General features: G+C 39.5%; 1 protein-coding gene across 1 annotated transcript in view; it reads left to right on the top strand.

Moving 5' to 3' along the window:
- st6galnac3 (ST6 (alpha-N-acetyl-neuraminyl-2,3-beta-galactosyl-1,3)-N-acetylgalactosaminide alpha-2,6-sialyltransferase 3) overlaps positions 1-25,389 on the top strand; it is a 101,745-nt gene that overhangs the window by 29,020 nt on the left and 47,336 nt on the right. Inside the window, exons 2-3 of the mRNA XM_084913402.1 lie at positions 304-483; positions 11,423-11,832. Coding sequence (XP_084769528.1) covers positions 304-483; positions 11,423-11,832 — 590 coding nt within the window. The remainder of the gene's footprint in view (positions 1-303; positions 484-11,422; positions 11,833-25,389) is intronic.

Here is a 25,389-nt window from a genome sequence, read left to right as displayed (position 1 = left end):
TTCATGCACAACTGTGTGCACTGTTGGCATCTGGAATCTAATACACAATTATGTTTAAATTGGACTTTTTAGTGTAAATATGTTTTCATCATGCTATTTTATTTTCGAAACGAATAGTTGACTTTCACAGTTACAGTTTTACGATGAAACTGCAAATCTTCTTTTCTGCTTATCATTCAGCCCAAGCTGTTAAACCACAGAAAATACTGAAAGGCCACATTTAGATTTGCTCTAACATATATTCAGGTTTTATTCTGTCCACTGGTCAGGCATCTCATGAATGTGCTTTCTCTCCCTCCACAGAGGAAGTCCCTGATCGCGACCAGTCTGATTGTGGCAGTGTCGCTCTTTGTGGTGGTGGTGAACTATTCTGAGAAGCCCTCCTTCCTCTTTCAGCCTGTATTTGGCGAGACGTTGTTCTCCAAGCAGCCATACAAGCCTTACAAGCCCCACCTGGGATACGTCAGCATTCCCAAACAGGAGGTGAGGAACAAACACCTGGAACTACAGGAAAGACACACATAGATTAAGCTGTTACATCTCACTAAGTGTTCATTTATTTGTAGATGCTAGATAACATTTGCACTTCTATTCTCATGTGTTTTTTCATATTTTTCGCATAAAAAAAATCAGAAGACTGTTATCAATTGTTTTCGAAATTGTATGTAAATGTGATGAATGTTAAATTATCAACATATTGCTGATAATAGATGCTGATGATTTCCATATGAAATTTAAAAAAAATGCTAATTCAGTGGATTTCAAACTTTGGGGGTCAGGTACATCTGCAGGCGAGGTGCAGCAAACTAAGCTAAATGTATCAAGTCAAAGTAAGGGAAATGAACATGATTGTCTTTAGGCAAAATAAACAACAAAAGATTTTGATTTAAGTAAAATATATCTTTTATCATTTTATTTTTTAATCACTAAAGATTAACAATAGACCCGCCAGGATTCAAACTCTCTGGAACAAAATGATCCCTCTTGCAACAACAACTGTGATGGCAAAGACGTCATTTCTTAAAGAACTTCATTTTTATGTCTTTTTAAAAATTTTTTTTTTAATTTATCTTTTCTCTAACTACAGTCCCCAATGTATTTATTTCTTTATGTCTAGCTAGCTCAGCCTCATGTTATAGCAACCGTCACATCAAAATGTGTGAAAACAATCCAGCACTGATTTTACAGATTTTATTTCTATGGGGGTCAAAACACCCCCTCAGCGGTTCTAGAGTTAATAAAAAAAATATGGGGTGTGAACTTCTTTCCAGCTCTTTGAGTTGGGAATTATTTTACTAATTAAGCTAAGTAACAAACTGATAAAATACTGACCAGTGCAGACTGTTGTACCACACAGCGGGATTTAATATTGTGTCAGTTTCATTAAATGCCCTCAAAAACCACCAGTACTGCAACACAGTGGAGTTCAGTGACCTCAGTTAGCAGAGGTGAAGCCTTGGCTTGACGTGATTGGCTCCAGCAGCTTGTGTCTGCCCCCTTGCCAATCAAATTGGCCACGCCCCACACATAAACACACACACTTTTAAACCATAATAAAAGCCAAAGGGTTAACTTCAAATGTGATAAAGAGCCAAGAAGTTCCCAGTAGGGCTGGGCCATATCATATCGTTCACGGTAATACCGGTATAATGTTGGGCAAAGATAAGAAAATGAAATATCGCGATAGAATATGGGTTAAACGTGCATGCGCAGTGCCTTTGTTTTCATACGCACATGGTGGAAAAAGCATGGCGGCGACGGAGAATGAGAAGGGCGAAAGCGGATCGTTAAATGAAACAGATGAACCAGAACTGGTTTGTAAAAATGCTGCAACTTCAGTGGTGTGGAACTGGTTTAGCTTTCGCCCGTCAGATACACAACAAAGCACTATTTTTGGTAGAGCATGCTAGCGGGCCGTCGTTATTACCGTGTTTTTTGGAAAATAAAATCAATCCTTTGATTTTTCTGAAAATCGACAGTGCCCCTTATAATCCCGTGTGCCCTATGTATGAATTCTGGTTGTGCTTACTGACCTCGAAACGATTTTATGTGGTACACGGCGCTCGAAAATCTGTCAACTGGTACGACTTTGCTAAGCTACAAACCCGCACCGCTTGATGGATTGTCGGAGCATTACGGCTATCATAGGCAGGCGCCTCACGGAGTGATACGTACTGTGCTTCAACATAATATTACCGTATTGTGTGTGTATAACCTCTTTTTAAGTTTTGTGGATATTATACATGGTTATGCTGAGGATATGTCGGCCAATTTCCACTGGAAATGCCTTTTGGTCAGCAAGGAATTTGCATTTGCACTGTTAAATTTTTATATAACTTTAATGCACATAAAAAACAGCTGCTTGTTGAAGTGAAAATACATTGATGGTTTTTGTTTTTTGCACTAATAAAGTTGTGGAGTTGTAAAGTGTTTTGTCTAGTGTCAATTATATCATCGTTATCGCAAATTTTCAAATGTATATCGTGATAAATATTTTTGGTCATATCTCCCTGCTCTAGTTCCCAGTAAATAACAGAATTCAGGATTTCAGTAAAAACTAACAAACAAAACCGAATGTAAAAAAGTGAAAAATGGTCACATTTCAGCTATCAAGGCAAACTAAGAAGATTAAGAGAGTATAAGCAGATTAAAAGATGTTTTTAAATTAATGACAAAGGTGCAGGTGTAATTCTTCAATATTTGGCTTTAATCTTCCTAATATTAATAAAGTATCTTTCACATATTCTTACACATATTTTATTTTAGAGGAAAATGTTTCTGCTGCTTATGATAAAGGCATCTCACATTTTACATAGATATACATTAGGGGAAATAATTAGCTAAATGCCAGCTGAATTTGCTCACTTAAGAAGTGTACATGTCTCTAATTTTTATGGCAGTTTAATTTTCATTTCATTTCTTGCAGTTGGTCATCAGATTTGAACAGATCTCAGTAGTTTTTGGCCCACTCCTCTTTACAGAAACACTTTAAAGCCTTTAGGTTTCTTGGCTGTCACTTGCCAACTCATAGCTTCAGCCAACTCCACTGATTTTCTGTAGAATTGAGGTTTGGAGAGTGGCTATGCTACTCCATGACCTTGATGTGCTTCTTCATTAGCCACTCCTTTGTTGCCTTAGCGGTATGTTTTGGGTCATTTGTCATACTGGAAGACCCATCTATGACCCAACTTGAAGCTTCTGGCTGAGGGATGGAGGTACATGGCGTTAGACTTAGGGCAACTGATGTTTCTTTTATATTTCTTCCTTTTTTGAATAATCATTCTAGCCTTGACAGTTCTTTGGTCACATCACACTTACAAATTCAGCAGGGCATCAAATACTTATTTTCCCCACTGTTTTTTTTAAACATTTAATAATACAACACATTTGTAATATAATAATACTTCATACATGAGTAATATTTTCTCCTGCAGTACATTTATATTCTATAAGCATTCACCTTCACAATGAAGGTGTAGTCTATTCAAAATAGAGCACCCCCTTAAGAGTTTTCTTAATTTATTATATCAGATTCTCTGTGATGGATCTGAAAATGCTCGTTTTGATGTCCCTTGTGAGTGTTATTTATTTTTAATCCCAAACACCCGTGTCCGTGATCCCATTCCTCTGCCTTCAAACAGCTTTGTGCTGTATATTCCCTGCACAATTTATGGAAATTGAAATATCAAAGCCTTTTAATTCCCACCACATCAAAATGTAAAAACCAAGCTGTGTTTATTGTTTGGGAAGGCAGCCTGTTTAAACACAGCCCATTGTGCTTATGCTATTGGATATTGAGTAGTCAGGGTAAAAAAATGTTTTAAAAAATGTACATTTTACTAAGCATGAATGTGTGTAACATTTCCGGGTGAAAATGAGAATTCGAAATCAATTCATGTGAAGTGGATGTCTTATATTCAGCAGGATGATACTCGCAGATTAATGCAGAGCGCCATCCTCTGCCTCTGGAGAGTTTCATCCACACAACATGGGCCCAGAGGCAATCACACTTTACACCAGTCTCTACGTCTGCACCTCCTTCTGCCTCCAGACAAGACTGCTTAAATCACTGCCCTCTCCCCATGGAGATTTATGTAAATCATCGTAAAAAAGACTGGCAGCTTCTACAGAATTAGGCCTCTTTTGGCTCAAATTCCCCCACCAGTGAGTTCTCTATATCTAATCAGGAAGGCAGTGATTGGCCTGAGAATGAGTGTCAAAAGTGCTCTGCACTCTTATGAAATTTCTGACAAAGGATGGATGAAATTGTGGAGGTCTGGTCAAGGCGATACTCCCGCGCCAGGTGTCGTAAGTGATGAAGTCGGGAATGAAGGCCTGCTGTGTGAGCTGTCAGCCTCTGTTAAGTACACATCATCACCTTTAGAAGCTGTAGCATTTCACCTGGACAGTAAGGCAATCTCACATGATCCCCAGTGAGGTGTCATTTGAAGTGTTATAAACCTCTCGCAAACATGTATAATGCATAACCCGGTAGCAGGGGTATGGCCTGCCTTATTTTATTCATTTGATTGAGTCTGTCTCCAGCTGTGATAAATTGTTCCTGCGCTGCTTTCAGGAGAAATAGAAAACATTTTTCTTGTGGCACTTTACATCCATGTGTCTGGTCCATCACAGAGCGAGGGAGAAACTCTATATTTTCATTTGGACGTGAGCATTTTAAATGCAGGCCTTTCTCACAACGTTTTCCGCTGTGTATGTTTCGAAAGTGGTTTGAGTTTTGGAGCACTTTGTGGATATTAATGGACGTTAATGAGAAAGCTTCTCGTTTGTTGCACCGGCTAATAAAATATGCATTATTGTATGTAAGTCCTCTCTAAGTTGTTATAAGCTCCTTGCAGACAAGAGAGAATAAAATTGCTCGCACCAATTAAAACTTGTCTTCATAAACATCTGTTACATAACATCCAAAACCATCTGCTTTGATTGCTCAAATAATACCAAACGATTAAACCTGTGTTAGTGAAGAATTATGTGTTTCAGAGTTAGTGTTGGTGTTTAGATTAGAATGTCTGGGAAACATCTGGTTAAAATGCCTTTTTTTCTTATTTTTATTAGTTTATAATGATAAAATGTTTTTTTGTATTTATTTGTAGTATCCAGGTTTACCTTGTTATGAAATAGGATTTGTGATTAAATGTCAGATAAGATGTCAGAAAGACATTTACACTCTTCAGTCACTTTGCAACTGGATCAAACCTTTTGCAGTCAGAACTTCTTTAGTTCATTGTAGCATAAATTCAACAAGGTGTTGGAAACATTTCTGAGAGATTTTGGTCCATATTGACATGATAGTATCACACAGCTGTAGATATGTTGACCACACATGCGTGATGGGATGCTCCCGTTTCACTACTTCTGGTGACTGTGGAGGTCATTTGAGTACAGCAAACTCATTGTCATGTTCAAGGAGCCAGTTTAAGATGATTTGAGCTTTACCTTCTATAGCAAATCTGCTTCAAGGTTTGATATGTTGTACATTCCCAGATGCTCTTCTGCATAACTGGTGACATTTTCACCCACAGAACTGCTGGATATTTTCTATTTCTCTGTAAACCCCAGAGATGGTTGTGCAGGAAAATCCCATAGGATCAGCAGTTTCTGAAACACTCAGATCAGCCAGTCTTACAACAACCGTGCCACGTTATTTAAATCACCTTTCTTTTCCATTCTAATACTCAGTTTGAATTTCAGTGGGTTTCCTTAGCCTAGTTTACATGCCTAAATATATTAAGTTGCTGCCATGTGATCGGCTGATTAGATATTTATGCTACTGAGCGGTTGAACAGGTTACCCTCACAAAGTGGCCAGAGAGTGTAAGTTAGCTGCTGCTACTTATAAATATTGAGCCTCTAATTTGAAAGTAATTTGTAAGTTACCCAACCCAGAAAGCACTCTAGGTAGGGGAAGCAGCGTAATGGTGCTGTAAACATTCATTTAGCACCATTTGTTGTTTAGACAAGGATTAATAGGATTAATTAAACATGTATAACAAAGCCTTTAATCTAGTGAGGGATGTTTGGTGACTCCTGGTCTAAAAGTTTAAAGCTTAAAATACTACAGCACGCAAGTCCACTGCCATGCTAGCAGCTCAAGGTTGTGCTTGTAGCTGTGTTGAAGTAAAAAGACAATGCAGGTTTCAAGCAACATTTTTTCTAATATCCAGCAGGGGGCGACTCCTCTGGTTGGAGAAAGATGTGTGATTTCGTGGTAGTTTGTGGGGAAAAAACAATCACCCCATTGCTTACTTGTTTATGACCTTGGGACACTTTGTTTTTCTTTCATGTTCTCAAGCATTAAATCCAAGGATTCATGTCACAGTCGCACTTTTTGAAAACAGTGTTGGAGCATGATCAGAATTATTGTAACCATGTGCAACAAAGTTGTGTTTTGTTGCCCTTGAAACAGTTGCTTTATAGACAGCGACTTGGTGTGTAATCACTCGCTGTCAGCTGCTGTCTTCAGGGTGCCTTTGTTGTGTTGAGACGGCCATAAAACAGCAATATGATGGAGGCAGTCTGCTATCAGTTTGTGATAACACAGCAATTAACTGTGATGAATTGGTTAAAATTGCAAATCTATTATCCATCTGTGTACACAGAAATTCACATTAACTACTTACATGCAGAATTCAACCAGAATCTCATAGATCTAAAGCAGAAATTCAGAAATTCCTCAACAAATAGTAATGTAGTTGGTGCAGGATGACGATTTGACTGCAAAATGACAGGTACTTGGCAGCCTTCCTGTTAAAGAGGAATATAACCAGAATGCAACCAGTTGGCAACTAGCTAAGTCAAGTCCCCTTAAGCAAAGAGACATGTCACAGGCGAGTTGTGCACAGACCGATAGCAAATGTGTTGGCACATTTGCTGTTTGGAAACTTTTGCCAGTCTGCCTGTGATTTATTATAAATAGTTAAGTCTTTGATTGGAGACAGGTTGCCTCCCTCTGGGTGACCTGTGCAATCGCCTCTTGATTAAAAGTGTTCGCCCAGAGGGTAAGAGTGTGGCATGCTTAAACTCTGGGCAACTAGCTGGTTACCACAACTCCTTCCAACCAGTTATTGAATGTGAAAAGATGTAATTGAATCACTGGAAGACCACCCAATTTCCTTTATCACAAGGAGTTTGCGGTCCTGCTTTCACTGTAGTGTGAGTGAGCCATGAAATGATAAAACTGGGTATGCTTTAGTAAGTGGAGGCCGTGTATTTGAAAACCATGCCCGTGAGTAATCGCCTAGACACTTCACTTTGGGTAATTAGCACTACATCATCAGTTATGTATAAAAACAAAACAAAACAAAAGAATAAAAGCAGTAAAACAATCAAACAAAACATCCACAGAACTTTACCTGGTCCTATCCTTGCATTATATAAAACAAACTGTAAGCTACTCAAGATTAACTGAACAAATAAAAAACTAAATCACTACAAAGAATCTAAGTAATCAAAGTTTCAAAGAAGGTTGCCTCCCACTGGACGACCTGTGGTTATTATTAAAAAACTCATAAATAGCTCGTACAGAACTAAATGTGAGAATATTTTCATGTTTAGTTAATGTACCTCTTAATCATTTGTTTCTGAGAAGGGCTTTCAAATGTGAACTGTACATTTCTCCTTTATTTTAATGTAAACGCCCCAAGAGAAGCATTTGAAATGAACCACTTTCCCCCATGGAGACAGCTGAAGCTAATTTTTTAAGCAGAAAGACTTCGAAGTCCCAGAGACTTACAATGAAATATTTGGCAAGTTAATGTAATAATTATTGCTTATTAATTAATCGTGTTCAGATCATTTTAATGAACAAGCCAAGGTTAAGTTCACACCCCAGTGCTATAATTTAATGATGGCTGTGTCCCCGGCATTAAGCCTGCTTTTTAAATAACCCACTTTATTTTTAACATGCTCATGCATTAAAAATCTAAAGCTTTGGTGAGTCGATTTCGTACTCATCAGAGTGCCCGAATTACTCGGATTATAAAAGTGCACTCTGTTTGCGATTACTGCAGGCCACACTGAAACAGCACCGTCGTGAACATGGAACTGAAACATGAATCAAAGCGAGGAGAGGAAGAGGAGGAGGCCGTAACATTTTTATTGATTTATAGGACGTAAAACTCAGATTTATTGGGAGCCAGATTCCAGTGCATACTGAATAAAAAGTGTTCCAACGGGGTTTGTAGTTATTAGATCAGGTTTCCACTCTTCTGTAATGCATGTAAATGAGATTAGAAACAATAATGTTCACTGCTGGTTTTATTTGTGTGACTGTAAACTGCTCACATGCCTTTTAAAAACCAAAACCTCAATCTTTGTTTATTTGTCACTGAGCAGCTACACTGCAGCAGAAGTATGGTGAAATGCCTTGCTCAGGGGCTCCTTGTTGGTAGGTTTCCAGTGACAAACCCATATGTTTCACATACAGTTAGCCAGTCAGTGCTCCCCACAGAGCCCAGCCAATCTGTGTGTGCTAAAAGGCGTGATGGAGTTATGGGCTAGGCTGAGGGGTGATGATGGACGAGCTGCTGACGGCTCAAGGCTGCGGTGATGTGTATCTCAACCACCCAGTAAATGGAGACTGGGTCCAGAAATCCTGTCTTAACCCGTGATTGAATCCATACATGAAAGAGAAGGCAATACCAGCAGCCTCAGCTGGAGTTATGTATGAAAGAAACATGTCAGATACAAAAGAAAACCAATGGTAGTTTTGTGTAGTTCCCTTTTGCAGCAACCGATCTTGTGTCGTAAGCGTGTTGTGAGTGCTGATAAGCCACGGAGCTGTAACAGTTTTTAGTGGATTGTCTTGTGCGATTCTGCTTGCACTCTAAAACTCTTGTGTTTGTTGATCAAATGCCAAAGAGTTTTGCGTTCGAAACCAGAGTGCATTGAAAGTGCAGCAAAAATGCAATTTGCATTCAGACCAGTGACATTACAGTTATTCTCCATTAAGCAAATGATGAACAGGGTTTAGTCGTGACACAGTGCGTTTTCTTTTCCCAACTTTGCCGTGCATTCATTTACTTAAGTAAGTTTAATCTCATCAAAACAAACCAAGCATATTAGCTTCAATTAGGTAAATCTCCAATTTTGGATTCAGTGAGGGCTTTTTTCCTCGGTTGGCAAAGCGTAGCTAAGGGCTCTTACTGAAGATTCATTACAAGTCCCCTTGCTCCTGTAACATATAATAAGATATATAAAAATATATATATACAGTAACAGTAAGATAAATGACACAGCTTGCTTGCTTCTCTGTCATCCTCGCAGCTGTAACCTTTGAGGTCCCATATTCAATTAACTTAATCTATGTTAGTTCTGGGCAGTGTGACATCAGTCTTAGGGAATAAAAGAAAATTATAGAGGCCCGTAAAACCCTGATTAATATTTTTTTATGAATAATCACCAAATGCATTTTGTTTAAAGTCCCTTGCCAAAACATCACTTTAATAATATCACTGAACACATATAAAATATATCACAACTCTAACAAAACAAGACGAAGCTGCGTCAAATGCATTATAATTTTGAAGGAAACCACTTATTCAGTATTTAAAACGTATTTAATTTAATGAAAGGGAATGTACACTCGTGGGTCCCTTTATTAGGCACAATGAATTTGAACATGGCAAGGTTGTTGACGCCAGATGGGCTGATGTGAGTAGTTCAGAAACTGATGATCTACTGCAGGGGTGGGGAACTCCAGGCCTGCAGGTTTTAGATGTGTCCTTGATCCAACACAGCTGATTTAAATGGCTAAATGACCTCCTCAACATGTCTTGAAGTTCTCCAGAGGGCTAATAATGAACTAATCATTTGATTCAGGTGTGTTGACCCAGGGTGAGATCTAAAACCTGCAGGACACCAGCCCTTGAGGCCTTGAGGCCCTGATCTACTGGGATAGGAAGGCAGCAGTAATTCAAGGAACCACTCGTTTCTGCTGCAATAGCTAAATGGTAAGGTCAGAATTTGGTGTAAACAGCATGAAAGCATGGATCCATCCTGCTTGTGTCAACGGTTCATCAGGGAAAAAGAGGGGTCCAACACAGTACTAGCAAGGTGTACCTTATAAAGTGGCCAGTTTGCACAATTTAAAGACTGAATATAAAAGTCTCCTCATTTCATGTGTTTAAGGTTTTTAATGTGCTTTTAATCTTTAAAAAAACTGCTGTTTAATGTGTTTTCAGGAGTTCGTTTCAGCAGAATATTTATCAGTAAGACAGCTTTCATAGAGTTTTCTAACATCATTAAGATTCTGTAGGAGGACATTATTTTGTTTTGCCTTGATAATTTCAGTGTATTTAATATATTTTCCTGTCGGTTTTCATGTATTCGTATCTTCCTGGTGATGGTGCATGTAAAGACCTTGTTCTCCAGCAATAGAAGCCGGTGATAAAGCGCTGCAGTATTTCGCACTGTGATAAATTTCCTTTCTGCTTGCTGGCTGTTCTAATTATCTTGCTTTCTTGTGGCTTTATTTTATGAACTGTTCCACAGTCCTGCTGAACTTGCACTGATAGAAACTGATGAAAGTCGCTGAGCGTTGTTTGATTATTTAACTCACACAAATCAGAGAACAATGCAGGCCTAAACAAACTTTCTTTAACTTCTTTGGAAGTTAAAAATGTTCAGGCTTTCCTATGTTACCGTTAAAATTGATTCTTAACCTAAGATTTGAACAAGGTAAATGAACCTGGAACCTCAAACCTAAATGAGCCACGCCAGTGATAATAGCAGTGGCAACAAAATTCAATTTTTGGTGTTGGGTTCTTTTAAACGTGGCTTCTGCGGCACAAATTTCACAGCGTGCACAGTGGGGTTCAAAGCCAAATGACTGAAGAATGAAGAAAATGACAAGATGGCGGAACTGACTTTGAACCCTATCCTGAAAATAATCAGGAATACAAAGTCTTAATAGCAGCCCATATTTTATTTTGATGTTTTGAATTGGTTTGGTAGTTTTATGGTGCTGTTTGTTTTTGTTCTGATCAAATTATTTATGTTAATAAATTTTAAAAACACATTTTTCCTCAATAAAGTTTTATTACACTCTAATAAACAGTGAAATATTAAATAAACTGAACTGGATTCATTTCAGGACCATGGACAGCGTATGTGTTATTTCACAATGATCTTATGGACTGTGCTGTTTTCAGTAGTTGAAATGCACTAATTCAGCTGCATGCCCTTTGAAAATACGTGAGATATAGATCACAGGTGCTTCTTATTTGTCTGTTACCTTCATTAGCCATAATCATTGTTGATTCATTTTGGTCTTTGGTCCTTGCTATGAAAATGTGTGATAGGAGAGGTTGGAAGTCTAAATTTGGAAGCAAAAAATAAGTAGCCTTGACAGGTGCTCTGCAAGTGCCCTTAAAGTTCTAATGGACTTTCTTCCTCTCCTCCAGCCCTTGAAGCTGAACTGCGAACTCTGCAGCATCGTGTCCAGCTCTGGTCAGATGTTGGGCCAGGGTGCCGGCCCGCAGATAGATCGTTCTCCCTGCATCTGGCGGATGAACAACGCACCCACACGGGGGTTTGAGAACGATGTGGGCCGACGCACGACTCTGAGGGTCGTCTCTCATACCAGCGTTCCCCTGCTGCTGCAGAAGCCCCAGTACTTCTTCGGCCAGGCCAACGACACGGTCTACGTTGTGTGGGGGCCGCTCCGGAACATGAGGAAAGACGGGAAAGGCATTGTGTACAACATGCTGCGGCAGGCGTCGGAAAACTACCCTCATGCCCGCATCTTTGTCACCACAGAGGACAGGATGAACCACTGCGACATGGTCTTTAAGAAGGAGACTGGAAGAGACAGGTGAGTCAAACTGCAGTTGCCCTGTTTTTGTTTTTGGCACAGCATCACTGAATTCCACAGCAGACCTCCACTTTTTCACTCTGACAGATTTGCTGCTCAGCACTTTGACATCTACCCCTCTGTTTGTTGCTATAATATTGATCTTATCAGTACTGATGGTCTGTTCATTGCTCTGTGCTTTTCTCGTCTCAAATCTTCCCTCTCACGAGGCTTCATCAAAGTGAGTTACTTAACTTTGCCTCTAAAGAGGCTCTGCATGGCACTGGGGGCCATTTTTTGAAAAATGAGCTCTTACACAGCGCCTTAGAAGTGTGCTGTGCCTGGGTTATAGGCATCAGCCAAATGCTGGTCTGGGAGAAATCTGGCTAATGAGGTAGCATGATTCTGGCAGTCTTTCTAAGCACCCCCACACACAGCTGGTCTCACAACTTCTCCGACAGCGTCTTGGCACATTCTGAAAAGCAGTGAATTGATTTAAGTTGCAGATCAGTGAAAGTTTTTAGGGATATTTTACTACAACCTGTGTTAAAACTGCAAACCGCAACTTAAAGAGAGGCTCACCTGGTTATTTTTTTTTCCTGTCAATTCCCCAGAGAGAATTGCAGGTTAATGAAAATGGGATCAAAGCTCGAGGCCTGCTTTTGTTTAGGATGAACCTAATTTCTCAGATTAGTCTCTGCTCATTTCTGCAGCGCTTTATACCTCTGCCTTGCCCACATGCCATCAAGACCTGCCTTAACTTCTTAAGAGGATTAACGTGTTTGGTAATGGGCGTAGCATCCATTCCATTTCGGCTCCATTGTCTCGCCGTTATTCATGATGGCAAGGTTAACACTGAATTTCATGTAGAGCGTCCATGTTCATCTTGGCTCAGCTGTTGTGAAGGCCCACAAAGCACAGATAGAAGCGTGGGATTAGGGAGGGATGTTCGGGGAGAAGAATCTCATTACGCAACATAATGCTCCTGGGTGAGATGCAGCACTTCAGTCGTTACTGATTGGTATCACAGACCAAACTCAATGTGTAACAAAAAATTCCGTCAAATGAAAATGTGATGAGCACTGAGAGGTTCGTCTGTATGTTTTTCGATCATTTTTTTTTGTGCTTGCCTCAAACTTTGCTGCACTTATTTCAGTATTTTAATGTAATCAGAGGTAGCGAAGGGGATAATTGCCGTTATGTTGAAATAATACACTAAGGCACTGCTCTGAAATTCTTTATTTCACTCAGACATGAAATATCTATAAAAACATGGTCCTTTCCTTCTCTTATCCATGCAAACTACATTTATTAATGTCTACAGCAATATGATAACTCTTAAAATACCACAGCAGCTTGTCTGCCGTTACCTTGTAATTTGTGCGTGTCTGTGTTTGCTGGTTTACTGTCACTGCTTTCTGCATGCGGGGATAATCATCAGCTTGGCAAAGATGGAACACTGATCGAACACAACTCTAATTATCCAGATTGCCGCAAGCAGCCTAGGAGACGTGCCGTCCCAGCTTCGACTTGCTTACTTGATCAAGGGGAGAGAGGCGTCAGTGCTGACTGATTAGCCAGCCAACCGTGTAACTGTCTCTCAGCCTGTCAGGAAGCTCAGTCATCTCTGGACAGAGGAAATTAAACTGTGGGGTAATTAGAAAAGCGGTTATGATAATCTAAATGGAGCTACAGTGAAGACCACCTCAATTAAGCTGATTTAAGTCAGGAGCAGGTCAAAAGGAGGTGCAGACCACGTCACGACCAGGATCACAGTGTGAGACAGCGCCTGGCATAATGCGCCACGTTCTTAGTCTTTAGTTTTTTCCCGCGTCTTTGATGCTTATCTTCCCTGTTTGTCTTTTGCACTCTCATTAGTTTCATCCATCATCTCTCTGCCTTCCTAATCCTGTCTCTCCGTCTATCAGTTTGTCTGTTTGTTGTTCCATGCATTTTCTGATGTGTTTGTACATTGGACTGTATTTATCTGGACTGTAGTCAGACTGTAGTCTTTCCTTATTGGCTTTATTAACACTCACTTTTTGCTGGTTGTGCTCCTGCTTTTGTCTTTGTTTAGGTCTTTCTTTTGATAAACATAAGAAAGAAGATATTAGGAAACCAACGATGTGCTAAAGCTGAGCAGACTCTGTTTATATGCAAAGTGTAGATGAGAAATTCAAAATCTTCTAAAGTTGTTGGGCCCCCTTATTTACTAAGTGTATACCGTTTCTTTGTTATAGTTGTTAAGTTAGGACGTATAGACCCTCTTTAATGTTGTTTCTGTGTCTGAGCCTCGCAGATATATGCTAACTGAGGCTCTCCTCTTCTTCTTCAGCATGCTGCAAAGTCGTTTCCCTTGTTTGTTAAACAGACTCAAGTCCTTAAACCATCTACTTGTCATTCTACAACAGTACAGCTTTTATTAGCGCTATTCATGTGTAGCACACCTTTAAGCTAAGCTTTTAAAATCTCATGGTATACACTACAGCCTCCGGGCTCACAACGTCCAGGACACCAAATGTTTTACGCTTCAGAAAAGACGAATCACTCCTAGATTAGGGCTATTTTTTTCAGTAAAATAATTCAGCCCTCAGACAGCAGCAACCTGGATGCATTGTTGTGGATCGGGTGACTGCAGGCACTCTGTTGGCTGCATTTTTGGGCCTGACTAGCACATCCATGGAAATGTGACACATTTTCTCAATGCAGCCCACACCTATTGTGATTGCGATTGTGTACTGTGGATTCCTCCTATGAATTTAGTGTTATTTTTTGCCACAGTTTTTGAATGCATCAGTCAGAGGATTGCCTCGATATAAAAGCCATAGCCTCAACATAAGGACTCACAGATGTCAGCAAAGTCCTAAGGGGGAGATTGCTGAAACTATTAGAATGATTGTGATGGAAAGTACAAAGACATAGTGGCTGGTATAAAACACTGTGACATGAGCACAAGGTAATTAACACATAAAAAAACCATGCAGAAGCATTAATGATGGTAATGATGGCGACCACTCACAGCGGCCAAGATTCACTGCAGAAGTCAAAATCAGTTGTTAGTCTAACAATAACTCACCAGGTGGCAAATCATTATCATCCGTTTTCTTAACCCCTTATGTTACTGAGTAAATATTCAGTTAAACTTTAGAAAGAAAAATAAAAGTGAATTTTTCTGTAGTGAGGTGTCACACTGGAAGATTCATCTTTTCTAGTATCCATGCCGTACACGTTGACAGTTTTTTGCCATATAAAGAACTCAAAAATCGTGCATGTGGACTGGATTGAGGATAGAGTCGATTGTCTATTGTCGCAGAACGTGTTCCTCAAAGAAAATTCAAAGAGCTGCTCACAGCTTGAAAGAGAGTACAAATGGATTGTGGTGAAGCAGCAATACATCAGAGAGCGAACAAATATAAATGTTTGGGGAAAAAATAAACTAATTTGTTCTTTTAGGATGTGCTGAGATGTGGAACATTCTGAGCTTCATTTTAATCCAATTATTGACACAAAAAACAAGTGAGTACATATTAATACATTTAAAAATCTTCTCACAGAAAAGTATCTGTTTGTCTCAAGTCTAATGGCATGATGACGTCTTGGGTTCAAATCAAGTCAAGACCATTAGTGTCCTCCGTGTCTCTCTCCTCATCCATCCTCTTCTGAGAACTAAGAGGTAATGATGATAATCTAAAAGCGATAAACAGGAAATGGCCAATCCAGCTTCTATCTGGAGCCATGATAATGAACAGTCCTGCACGTGAATGTATTTGACAGCCACTTAAACATATGATTCATAATTGCGCACTGCGGCTGGAAGTTGCACGAGCTGAGGATGGGTGTTATCAGCACCACCTCCTGAGCTGCAGTCGCCGGCTGTCGGAGCGTATCGGCACTGGCCTGTTAGCGGCGGTAGATAACGGGCCTGACGACGACACAGGACTTTAATCACACTGTCACTTTATAGCACTGCCACCTAGGCCTGCGTGACCTGGGTCTCTGCTTCCCGGCCAGCTGCTCCTTCATAGCACCACCGTGTGTTTCTGTTCAAATGTGTGCGGAAGTAGATTGTGAAACGAATGTGTGAGTTTTCACAAGTGTGTCACCACCCTTCTGTTTATGATAGTGTGAGCAATGTTTCTTCTTCCTGTGAGTCTTTATTGCCTAATGCTGCAGACTTGGCTCAGGTGGAAGAGTGGGTGGTGCACTGCACCCAGGTGGCTTGGTGGTTTGATCGCTGGGAGCAGCATGGGCCACAGCCATCTTTGAAGGCCAAGCTCCTCCTGATGGCAAGAAGACGTCTTACTTGGCAGCTCTACTGCCATTTGTGAGCGACTGAGAATATTAAAAACTGCTTTATAGACCTGCTTTAAATATGTACAGTCACAACTGTATTTGTTTTAGCTGTGAAACATCTTAAAGATCAGACATATTTCAGCTTTTTAAAATGCTAATCTGACTTAAAAAAAAAAGTAACACATAATCAGTTTTATATAATGTCTTCAATGGTTAAAAATGCTGCAGCTATTTTTTCTAACAAGTAGAAAGATAATGGAGCACATTACAGCAGTGCTGGCCTGTGTTGGCTGCCAGTACAATTTAAAGTCAGTATAAAAATTATAGTTAATGCTCATCAGCCTTGACATAGTGAAATCCCAAGATGCCTTTCTGAATTGTTGTGCTTGTCAAACCAGCATCTGGTGAGTGTGCAGGAACTCGACCTTAGGTGTCAGAAGGTTGAGCTGTCTGTATGAAGACAACAGCTACTGTTGACTGCTCCTTCATTCAGAAGAAGTCCGCACAGCGGGTAGCTCTGCATGTTTAATTTGGTGGTTTTTACCCCGATGCCCTTCCTGAATCAAACCCAAAGGAAATTTGTGTTTTACCCCCAGATCGAACCGGGGATCTTGTGTGACAACAGAAATGCAACCAACAACTTTCTTAAATAATAACAATCAATAATCCAGTAATTGTTACATTTTTCAGAACTGCATTGGATGTTTGGTTGACCTTTTGTTAAAACCAGTGACTCCTAATTTCTTTGAAATAGAATTCAGAATGTAAACTCCTTGAATTAGAAATTCACTGCAGTGCTGTTTTAAACTGTCAGTCTTTTCCAAGTTGTTGACACACACACACGAAATCAAACTAGATGTGATGGAAAGATCTATTTAAAACAAAGTCGTACAGTGAAAGGTTTTCTAAGTAACCTATGATATAAAACCTTGGTTACAATCTTCCTACAACATTACAACTTGACTTTTGATAATTTTACTTACTTTAAAAAACAAAACAATTGCTTTCATTTGATTAGTTCAGTTGAAGCAATTTACAAGTTTTTCACACCTGTAACTGTTTTCTTTGTAAAGTACAAGAAAACTTTGAGGTTATTCAGACACAGACTACAGATACAGTTTTTTATTGTTGTTTTTCAATCAAACTATAATTAAAACAATTTGCAATACGCATGTGTTTTTTCTGTTTGAAAAATACTGCAGTGTTGGCTGACTTAAAACTTGTTAACCACCCACAGGACACTTGTTAAGATGCTTTTGAATAGAGTAGAAACAGCCATTCTCAAACTTTAGACTGCCACAGCAGATTTTGAAATCAGAAAATCTTCTGTGACACTCCTAAACTTTAAACCACAACTCCTACAATCAGACGAGCACAAGAGGAAGTCATGGTTTGGAAGTTTTATTGAGTTTACGTTCAAGTTATACATTTATCTAACTAACAAAAGATCCCTGGCTCGAGACCGGGTCGAAATACAAATCCCTTGAAGGGTGCATCAGGAAGGGCTTAAAAACCTTCTAAATAAAACATGTGGGGCCATCCACTGTGACGACCCCTTCTGAGTGAGGGAGCAGCTGAATAAAGCTTCTCTGTGATGATTGATTCTTGTGCTTCTGTCAGTTTTACTTTCTTACTTTGATGGCTTTCCTCTCCTTTATAATTTTCTGGCCCTCCCTCATCAGGCTCGCCTGAGGTTTCTTCCACACCTGTTCCTAATCTGCCAATCAGGGACCCCCGCATGTACACTTCACTGCTTCCCTTTGTTCGTGTGCTCTGCTGTAATTTTTTTGTTGTTCAGTCTTCCCCACAAAAAGTCTTTCATCCCACTCTATAGAAGAAAGACAGTTTTAAAATTTTGAAGCACAGTAGGTCATCTACTTATCATCAGTCCAGAGTGGGATTTTAAAAAAAAAGGCAAGTGAATACAGCCAATTTTATTTCCGTCTTAATAAGATTTGAAAATAAGAAATAACGGTCATACTGCAATGAGTCAGTGATGCTGATGTTACTGAATCTCAGAGTTGCATAGAGTTGATAGTCGATAGAGTTGCAGCTTTGATGCAGCAGGAATATAGCATAACAAATTCTACATCCTTTTGTTGCCATAGTAGATGAGCCGTGCCTCGGTAACTTTCAGAAAATCGATATTCAGATAGTTTCTACAGCAACTTAGGAATGCTATCCAGAAAAGGTGGCTCAGGTAGATAGGCTGTGTTCATGCAAGATCTTGCAAATAAGTACTGTTTAGGACTAAGAGAAAAGGCAGCATTTGAGATCTGTTCCTTCCTGAGCTTTCTGTCATGAAGATTTGAAGATGCTGCATGTGACGACTGACAAACCCCTGCCGATGCCTGGAGATCCATATGCTTTCATAAACCACTTCCAAACTGACCTGATTTGATTTTCTTTGTAAGAAAAATGGAATTGTGTTTTTGTTCACGGAGGAACACAAGATTAAAATCAGCAAAACGAGATGGCGTATACATATTAAGGCCAGCTAGGGTGCAATGAACTCTATAAAAAGTAGAAAATTACAGGTTTCTTATAAATTTCATCTGACTGACAAGAAGCAACATTTTGACTCTGCTGGGTCTTCATCAGGCAAACAATCAGAGCGCAATATTCATTACATGGATCTGCTCATTAAACATTACCAGAGGTTAAAAAAACTTCATAAATAAGCTTTAATTATAATTTCACTGATTACTTTAATGCAGTTCTTATTTCTCTCCTCATGCAATAAATCATGCAAGGTAAAAGATTAAAAATTACCTGTTATCTCTGTGCAGGCTTTACTCTAGAAGTAAGGGGCTGGTATTCATTTGTATTTGCAGGTGCACTTGGCAGAAATGTTTGTCTCAGCTTGTACTGGTCATTAGTCCGCATATTAGTGCAGGGGATAGAAACTGTTTAGGTACCTTCTAATCAAAACATTAGTCTAACTCATGGCCCATGGTCAAAAACTCCAAAGGTGACCATTAATTTCAAGAGAACACAGGTGTCATTTAGTTATAGCTCATTTATTTTTGTGTACTCCAGTTAAAATTTTAAAGTAATCCCCAATCATGAAATTAGAGTCTTTGAGAGTCCGATCTGGCTCCAGCTCCTGCTACTATAAGAAAAGGAAGGACACTAATGGTAAAATCTCCAATCACGGGACTTCGGTTTCTTACTTTGGGCTTCAGATGAACACAAGCAGTGCTCAGGGTGGTTAATCAATACCAACGATTCAAACTGGTCAAATGGGAATCGTATAAGTTCAGCTGTAACATTTGTCAGAATTGATTTCAACAAACATGAAGTCAGAAGTTTGACACAAAGCTGGCAAGAAGATGTTGTTAATGCCTCAGGCACAAGAATCAAAAATGGATGATTCATCTGCAGTTCATCTTCAGGAATGAGTCACTCTGGTCACAGATGAACTTAATAGCAGATGCTCCACTCTCGTGTGCCTCCAAATGTATGTTGAGAATTATATTTTAATCTGTTTTTATTAGTGTGAATGTCATGGCTGTGCAGCCATGCTTCAAAATCTCCAGCCGTCCACTTCACATTGGTGTGAGTGCCCCTGGCAGTCAGCACTTACTCATCCCAAAATAGTTTCAAATGAAACACCATTAAGTTCAACAGCTTCTCTTCTGTGTTATAATCACAGTCTACGAGATTCTCAATGCGAACAGCTCTTTACCGACGAGACGCTTTTGTCAGTTAGAAACACCTGACTTTTCTCAATAGAGAAATAACTGGGAAGACATTCATGGGGATTTTCTGGGCTTTAAGGAAGATTTTTGTTTAATAAAAATAGAAAAACCTCTCATGTATGTAAACACTCAAATAAAACTGGAATTTAGTCTTCCATTTGTCTGTGAGAGAGCTAGATTTTTTGGGAGGATATCTTTGGTACAGTTGATCTGAGTTTTGGCTCTAGTTTAAACTTTCTCAATCCCCAAACCTGTGGTTGGACTGCAACTGCAAAAATCTCATTTTACATTCTTGATGAATGCAGCCGATCGTCCTGGAAACTTTGCGACAGAGTGCCATTCTGTGTCTGCTGTTGGCTGTAGCTGCTTTCATTTCATTTCATTGGTTAACCCGATAGAAAACGTCCTAGAACCTGGTGTGGCTTAATTAATTTAATTGCTATTATTCTAATTATTAAAGAACAGGGTCATAAAATGTGCGCACTAAGATGGTTCAAACTCAATACAGTCAATAGAGTCAAAGTTAGTACAGTTTACAAAGACACAAATGATTTTAACCAGTTAAAGTCTTCTAGAAAACATAATTGAAAACAATTTTATATAATGAAAGTCTAATAATAATAATAATAATAATAATAATAATAATAATTACCAAAAAGTTGATTATGATTGAATAAAGCCTTTTTAAATAACTCATCCTTTTAAATAGACCTGCCATGAATTGGAACAAGTTGTTCTCCAGTGTTTCTGCTCTGCACGGATGACCAGCTGCCAGAGTCATGTCAGACTGACAGCTGGTCCATTTTGCAAATTGCATTTTGCAAATGGGCAGCATGCACACAGTGGTGCAGGTAAATAGTTGCTTCCACTCAGAGCCACATGCTAAAACGTTGCTAACGTAGAAAGTTCCTCACTATGATCAAAGACACAAAGTGAAAATGCTTTACAGACCAAATAGGATAGAAATCAGCCCCACTGAGCTGGACATAGATATTTTTAAAAAGCTAACAAAGAAAAAAGTAGCTAAAGCTATCCTGTGCTCAGAGCCAACCACAAGCTAGCAGCCTTGGTATGAGGAATGGACAAAAAAAGTTACAAGTTCAGTAACTTATTTTATTATGAACATAACATTTTGCATTTAGGAAGAATTGGTTTTTTTTTGTCATTGATAGTTCTAGTTGTACCCTGTCTGATACACTGAGACAGTTTATCCTTGCAGCTCACTAACCAAGCTTGCTAGTGTTAGCTAACAGATTTTCACTCCATGTCATCCAAAAATATTTGGATGGGAGGTTTTTTTGAGACAGATCGGCACACTTGAAACCCGGGCTTCACATAATAATAGGTTATATTATAATATCTACATGGAAGTAAACATGTCTATATTCAGCACCTTTCTATTCATCGTCTGCATCTTTTTCTTTTTTTTTTTAATCTCAAGAATGGATTATATCAACCATTGTGCACATTTCTTCATGTAAATATTAATGTCTCAAAACAAATTTTCTGACTGTTTTTAGGGTATTCTTGATGATAAACTAATTGTACTGACTTGAGCTCTTTCATCATGTTAATGTCTTGAAAAGCTACCACATATTTATTTTGGTGTCTTGACAACAACAAAAGCTTAATTTGCAGACGGTATCGTGTAACCTGTCCTTGTCAGTCAGATTATTACATAGAAGATCTGTGATAAATAAGTAGCTAGAATTTCACCTTACAGATGTGGTTCTCCTCTTTGTTGCTGCCTCAATGCATTGTGGCTTTGACAAAATACTTCCAGCACACAGAAGCTTTGAAATGTGACAGACTTAAAAGCTGAGAATTGCTGTTTGACCGTGAAATATTCTAACTCAAATGAAGGAATGTGATTGAAAGTTTCAATTACTGAACTTTGTTGATGCAATCTGTGTCCTGATGCGATTGAGAGCAGCCACTGGCTTCAATGTCAAATAACTCTGCAGCAGTGCTGGTCTTGTGTTTACAGGGCGCGCAGTACGTGACTGTGTCTGTAATTGCTTTGTGTTTTGGATGTCAAGAGAAGAAACAGCAGATAGGATTGCTGCGGTCAGTTCACGTGGAAGATTGAATCGCAGTGTTTGCAGCATCACCACTTAACTGTAATTTCATGCTCATAACAACGAGCAGTTTAAAGAGAAAAGAGAGCAAGAGAATCCATTGTCTCGCACCACATAAAGTTGTGATTTCCACTGTACGCGGCCCTAAAATCAGCACAGAGCGTGTTGCGCTTTGCCAACACCAGCATATAATGACATTACATTTCAGTGCTGAAAGCTTCTAATTGCTATGAAATTATCTTATTAAATGAAGCCACTGGAAACCCTGAAACACAAATAACATGGCGTTCCGGCTGGCTGTTCACTGGGTCAAAGGCTGCCAATTTAGAGGAACGGGAAAGTCGTCAGTGTTTCCTCCTAAAGGAAGAATGGATCAGTGACTCGTGACCTCATCAGAGAAAGAAAGGCAATTGTTGACAAAAAGCAAATTATCAGCTGGAGGCAAAGTGCAGTCTTCCTTAAAATGCATTTCCATTTCTGTGCTAGTGATGTAATCACATTTGGGTGATGCTAGCAAAGCTATTAGCAAGGGAGTGGACATTGGGTTTTCCAATGGATCCATCTGGAATGTCAAAAAGGCACAAATCCTTTTGTCCCATCTATGATAAAAGCAGTGATATCCCATATAATTAAGAACCTCCAGGGGAACTCAGCTCAGAGTTTGAGGACAAAGCGCCAAACAAACACACAGACAGACAGGAATTTAATGTATTATACTAAGATTAAAGAATTGAGTTCTTTAATCACTTTTTGTGTAAAAGTAAACATTAAACCTTATGGCCACAAAAATGTCTAATCTCAAATATTAAAGCTGTGTAGTGGTAACACATTCATTAGCACGCTTATTAAACAATCCCTGGGCTGGTGGAAGAATAAGTGAATCGTTGGATTTAATAATTGGTTGCATCTTCTTTGCTAGCAGTAATGTCAGATAATGTTTGGGGCCATTACAGGTCAGCTTCAGCCAGGTCTTTTTGTCTCTGGTGTGAGTATCTCTCTGGTCATTATCACCCACCGTCTATAGAAATCTAGCTGCGCAGGAACCCACCATTATCTTGTAAGATATCTTTATTGGTTATTCCCACTTATGAAGGTTGTTTTTTGTGATGCATTTTCTTTACAGCATACACTGTAATGTATGCTCCATCCGACCTATTCAACCATAATCTATTGAGTTCACAAAAGACCACTGGGTAGTGTCAAGGTGCCTTTAGACAAACTCCTGCATTAAAATGCTTTTGTTGTTGTTTGCTGTTTGGAGAGCGGTTGTTTTCTATGAGGTGACCTGCTCTGAGTGCCATAGTTCATGGTTGCAGACAAGTCCAATGAAAACTTTAAGCCTGAAGCCTTAGTCTCATAGGATTAGTATTAGCAGTGGACGTGATTTAAAAATTAGCCCACAGGTCTGTGTTTTGTGCACCACATTTACACGGGATATGCAAAGTCTGTCTTTTACTTACATTTACGGATATGACCACAAGTATTAGTTGGAAAGTGTCTCCAAATCCAAGGTTTGAATCTTATCTGCTTTTTTTTAGACAGGGAATTGAATATGATGAATGGGATGAAACAAAAAAGGAAAAACAAGAAAAATATTTTTTCAGAAGCATTATCACTTAATCATGATTGGATCTTGAAAGAAAAACAAACTCGATTATTCAGTTCATTCTTTAGCTGGATGGTCTTTCAACGGCATACCTGACTAGCATGCATTAATCACCACAGCACCACACGGACAATTATCACGAGGAACAAGAGCACATGGGTAATTAGCATATTATTAGTTCAAATCTGTCTTTTAGGGTTATTTTTCAACCTATATTTACAGATATGCTGTGCACAGTAACATGGGTAAACACTGGGGCTATACACAAATATTCTGTCTCCATATTTGGGTAAGTACTGAGTGAGCAGCATCCCTTACATGGGTCATTATCATGTCTATAAAAGTGTCAACATAATTTTATGGCCACAGGGTGTATTCATTTTTTGCTTTTCTATACGATCTGATTATTCTTGGTAGGAAAATGGCAGACAGCTCTTACTTTCATGTCACCAACAATACGCTTAAAAATGGCAGACATTTCTCATACCTCCTTTTATAGAAGCCTCCTTGCTTTTTGAATAAAATCTTTCTGCAGTTGACTCTAACAAAGTCGTGTCAGGCTCACATGAATTGGTTATTCTGCCAGCTGGGCAGTAATTCAGGTAGACATGATGGTTAGTCCGCAGGCACATAAGCTTTAAATGCATTTTCTGCTCTTTTTTGCAGCTCCCGAATAAGCTTCATTGGGTGAACACACACCCAAACACACACCTGCATCACTGGTCATGTGGCAAGCCAGCCTCATCTACAGGGAGTGCAGAATTATTAGGCAAATGAGTATTTTGTCCACATCATCCTCTTCATGCATGTTGTCTTACTCCAAGCTGTATAGGCTCGAAAGCCTACTACCAATTAAGCATATTAGGTGATGTGCATCTCTGTAATGAGAAGGGGTGTGGTCTAATGACATCAACACCCTATATCAGGTGTGCATAATTATTAGGCAACGTCCTTTCCTTTGGCAAAATGGGTCAAAAGAAGGACTTGACAGGCTCAGAAAAGTCAAAAATAGTGAGATATCTTGCAGAGGGATGCAGCAGTCTCAAAATTGCAAAGCTTCTGAAGCGTGATCATCGAACAATCAAGCGTTTCATTCAAAATAGTCAACAGGGTCGCAAGAAGCGTGTGGAAAAACCAAGGCGCAAAATAACTGCCCATGAACTGAGAAAAGTCAAGCGTGCAGCTGCCAAGATGCCACTTGCCACCAGTTTGGCCATATTTCAGAGCTGCAACATCACTGGAGTGCCCAAAAGCACAAGGTGTGCAATACTCAGAGACATGGCCAAGGTAAGAAAGGCTGAAAGACGACCACCACTGAACAAGACACACAAGCTGAAACGTCAAGACTGGGCCAAGAAATATCTCAAGACTGATTTTTCTAAGGTTTTATGGACTGATGAAATGAGAGTGAGTCTTGATGGGCCAGATGGATGGGCCCGTGGCTGGATTGGTAAAGGGCAGAGAGCTCCAGTCTGACTCAGACGCCAGCAAGGTGGAGGTGGAGTACTGGTTTGGGCTGGTATCATCAAAGATGAGCTTGTGGGGCCTTTTCGGGTTGAGGATGGAGTCAAGCTCAACTCCCAGTCCTACTGCCAGTTTCTGGAAGACACCTTCTTCAAGCAGTGGTACAGGAATAAGTCTGCATCCTTCAAGAAAAACATGATTTTCATGCAGGACAATGCTCCATCACACGCGTCCAAGTACTCCACAGCGTGGCTGGCAAGAAAGGGTATAAAAGAAGAAAAACTAATGACATGGCCTCCTTGTTCACCTGATCTGAACCCCATTGAGAACCTGTGGTCCATCATCAAATGTGAGATTTACAAGGAGGGAAAACAGTACACCTCTCTGAACAGTGTCTGGGAGGCTGTGGTTGCTGCTGCACGCAATGTTGATGGTG

Source organism: Perissodus microlepis, chromosome 18 (assembly GCF_051167445.1).
Source record: "Perissodus microlepis isolate ML-2025 ecotype Zambia chromosome 18, ASM5116744v1, whole genome shotgun sequence".
NCBI classification, from domain to species: domain Eukaryota; kingdom Metazoa; phylum Chordata; class Actinopteri; order Cichliformes; family Cichlidae; genus Perissodus; species Perissodus microlepis.
Note: the sequence above shows the minus strand (reverse complement) of the source record. Positions and strands in the feature narration are given on the sequence as shown.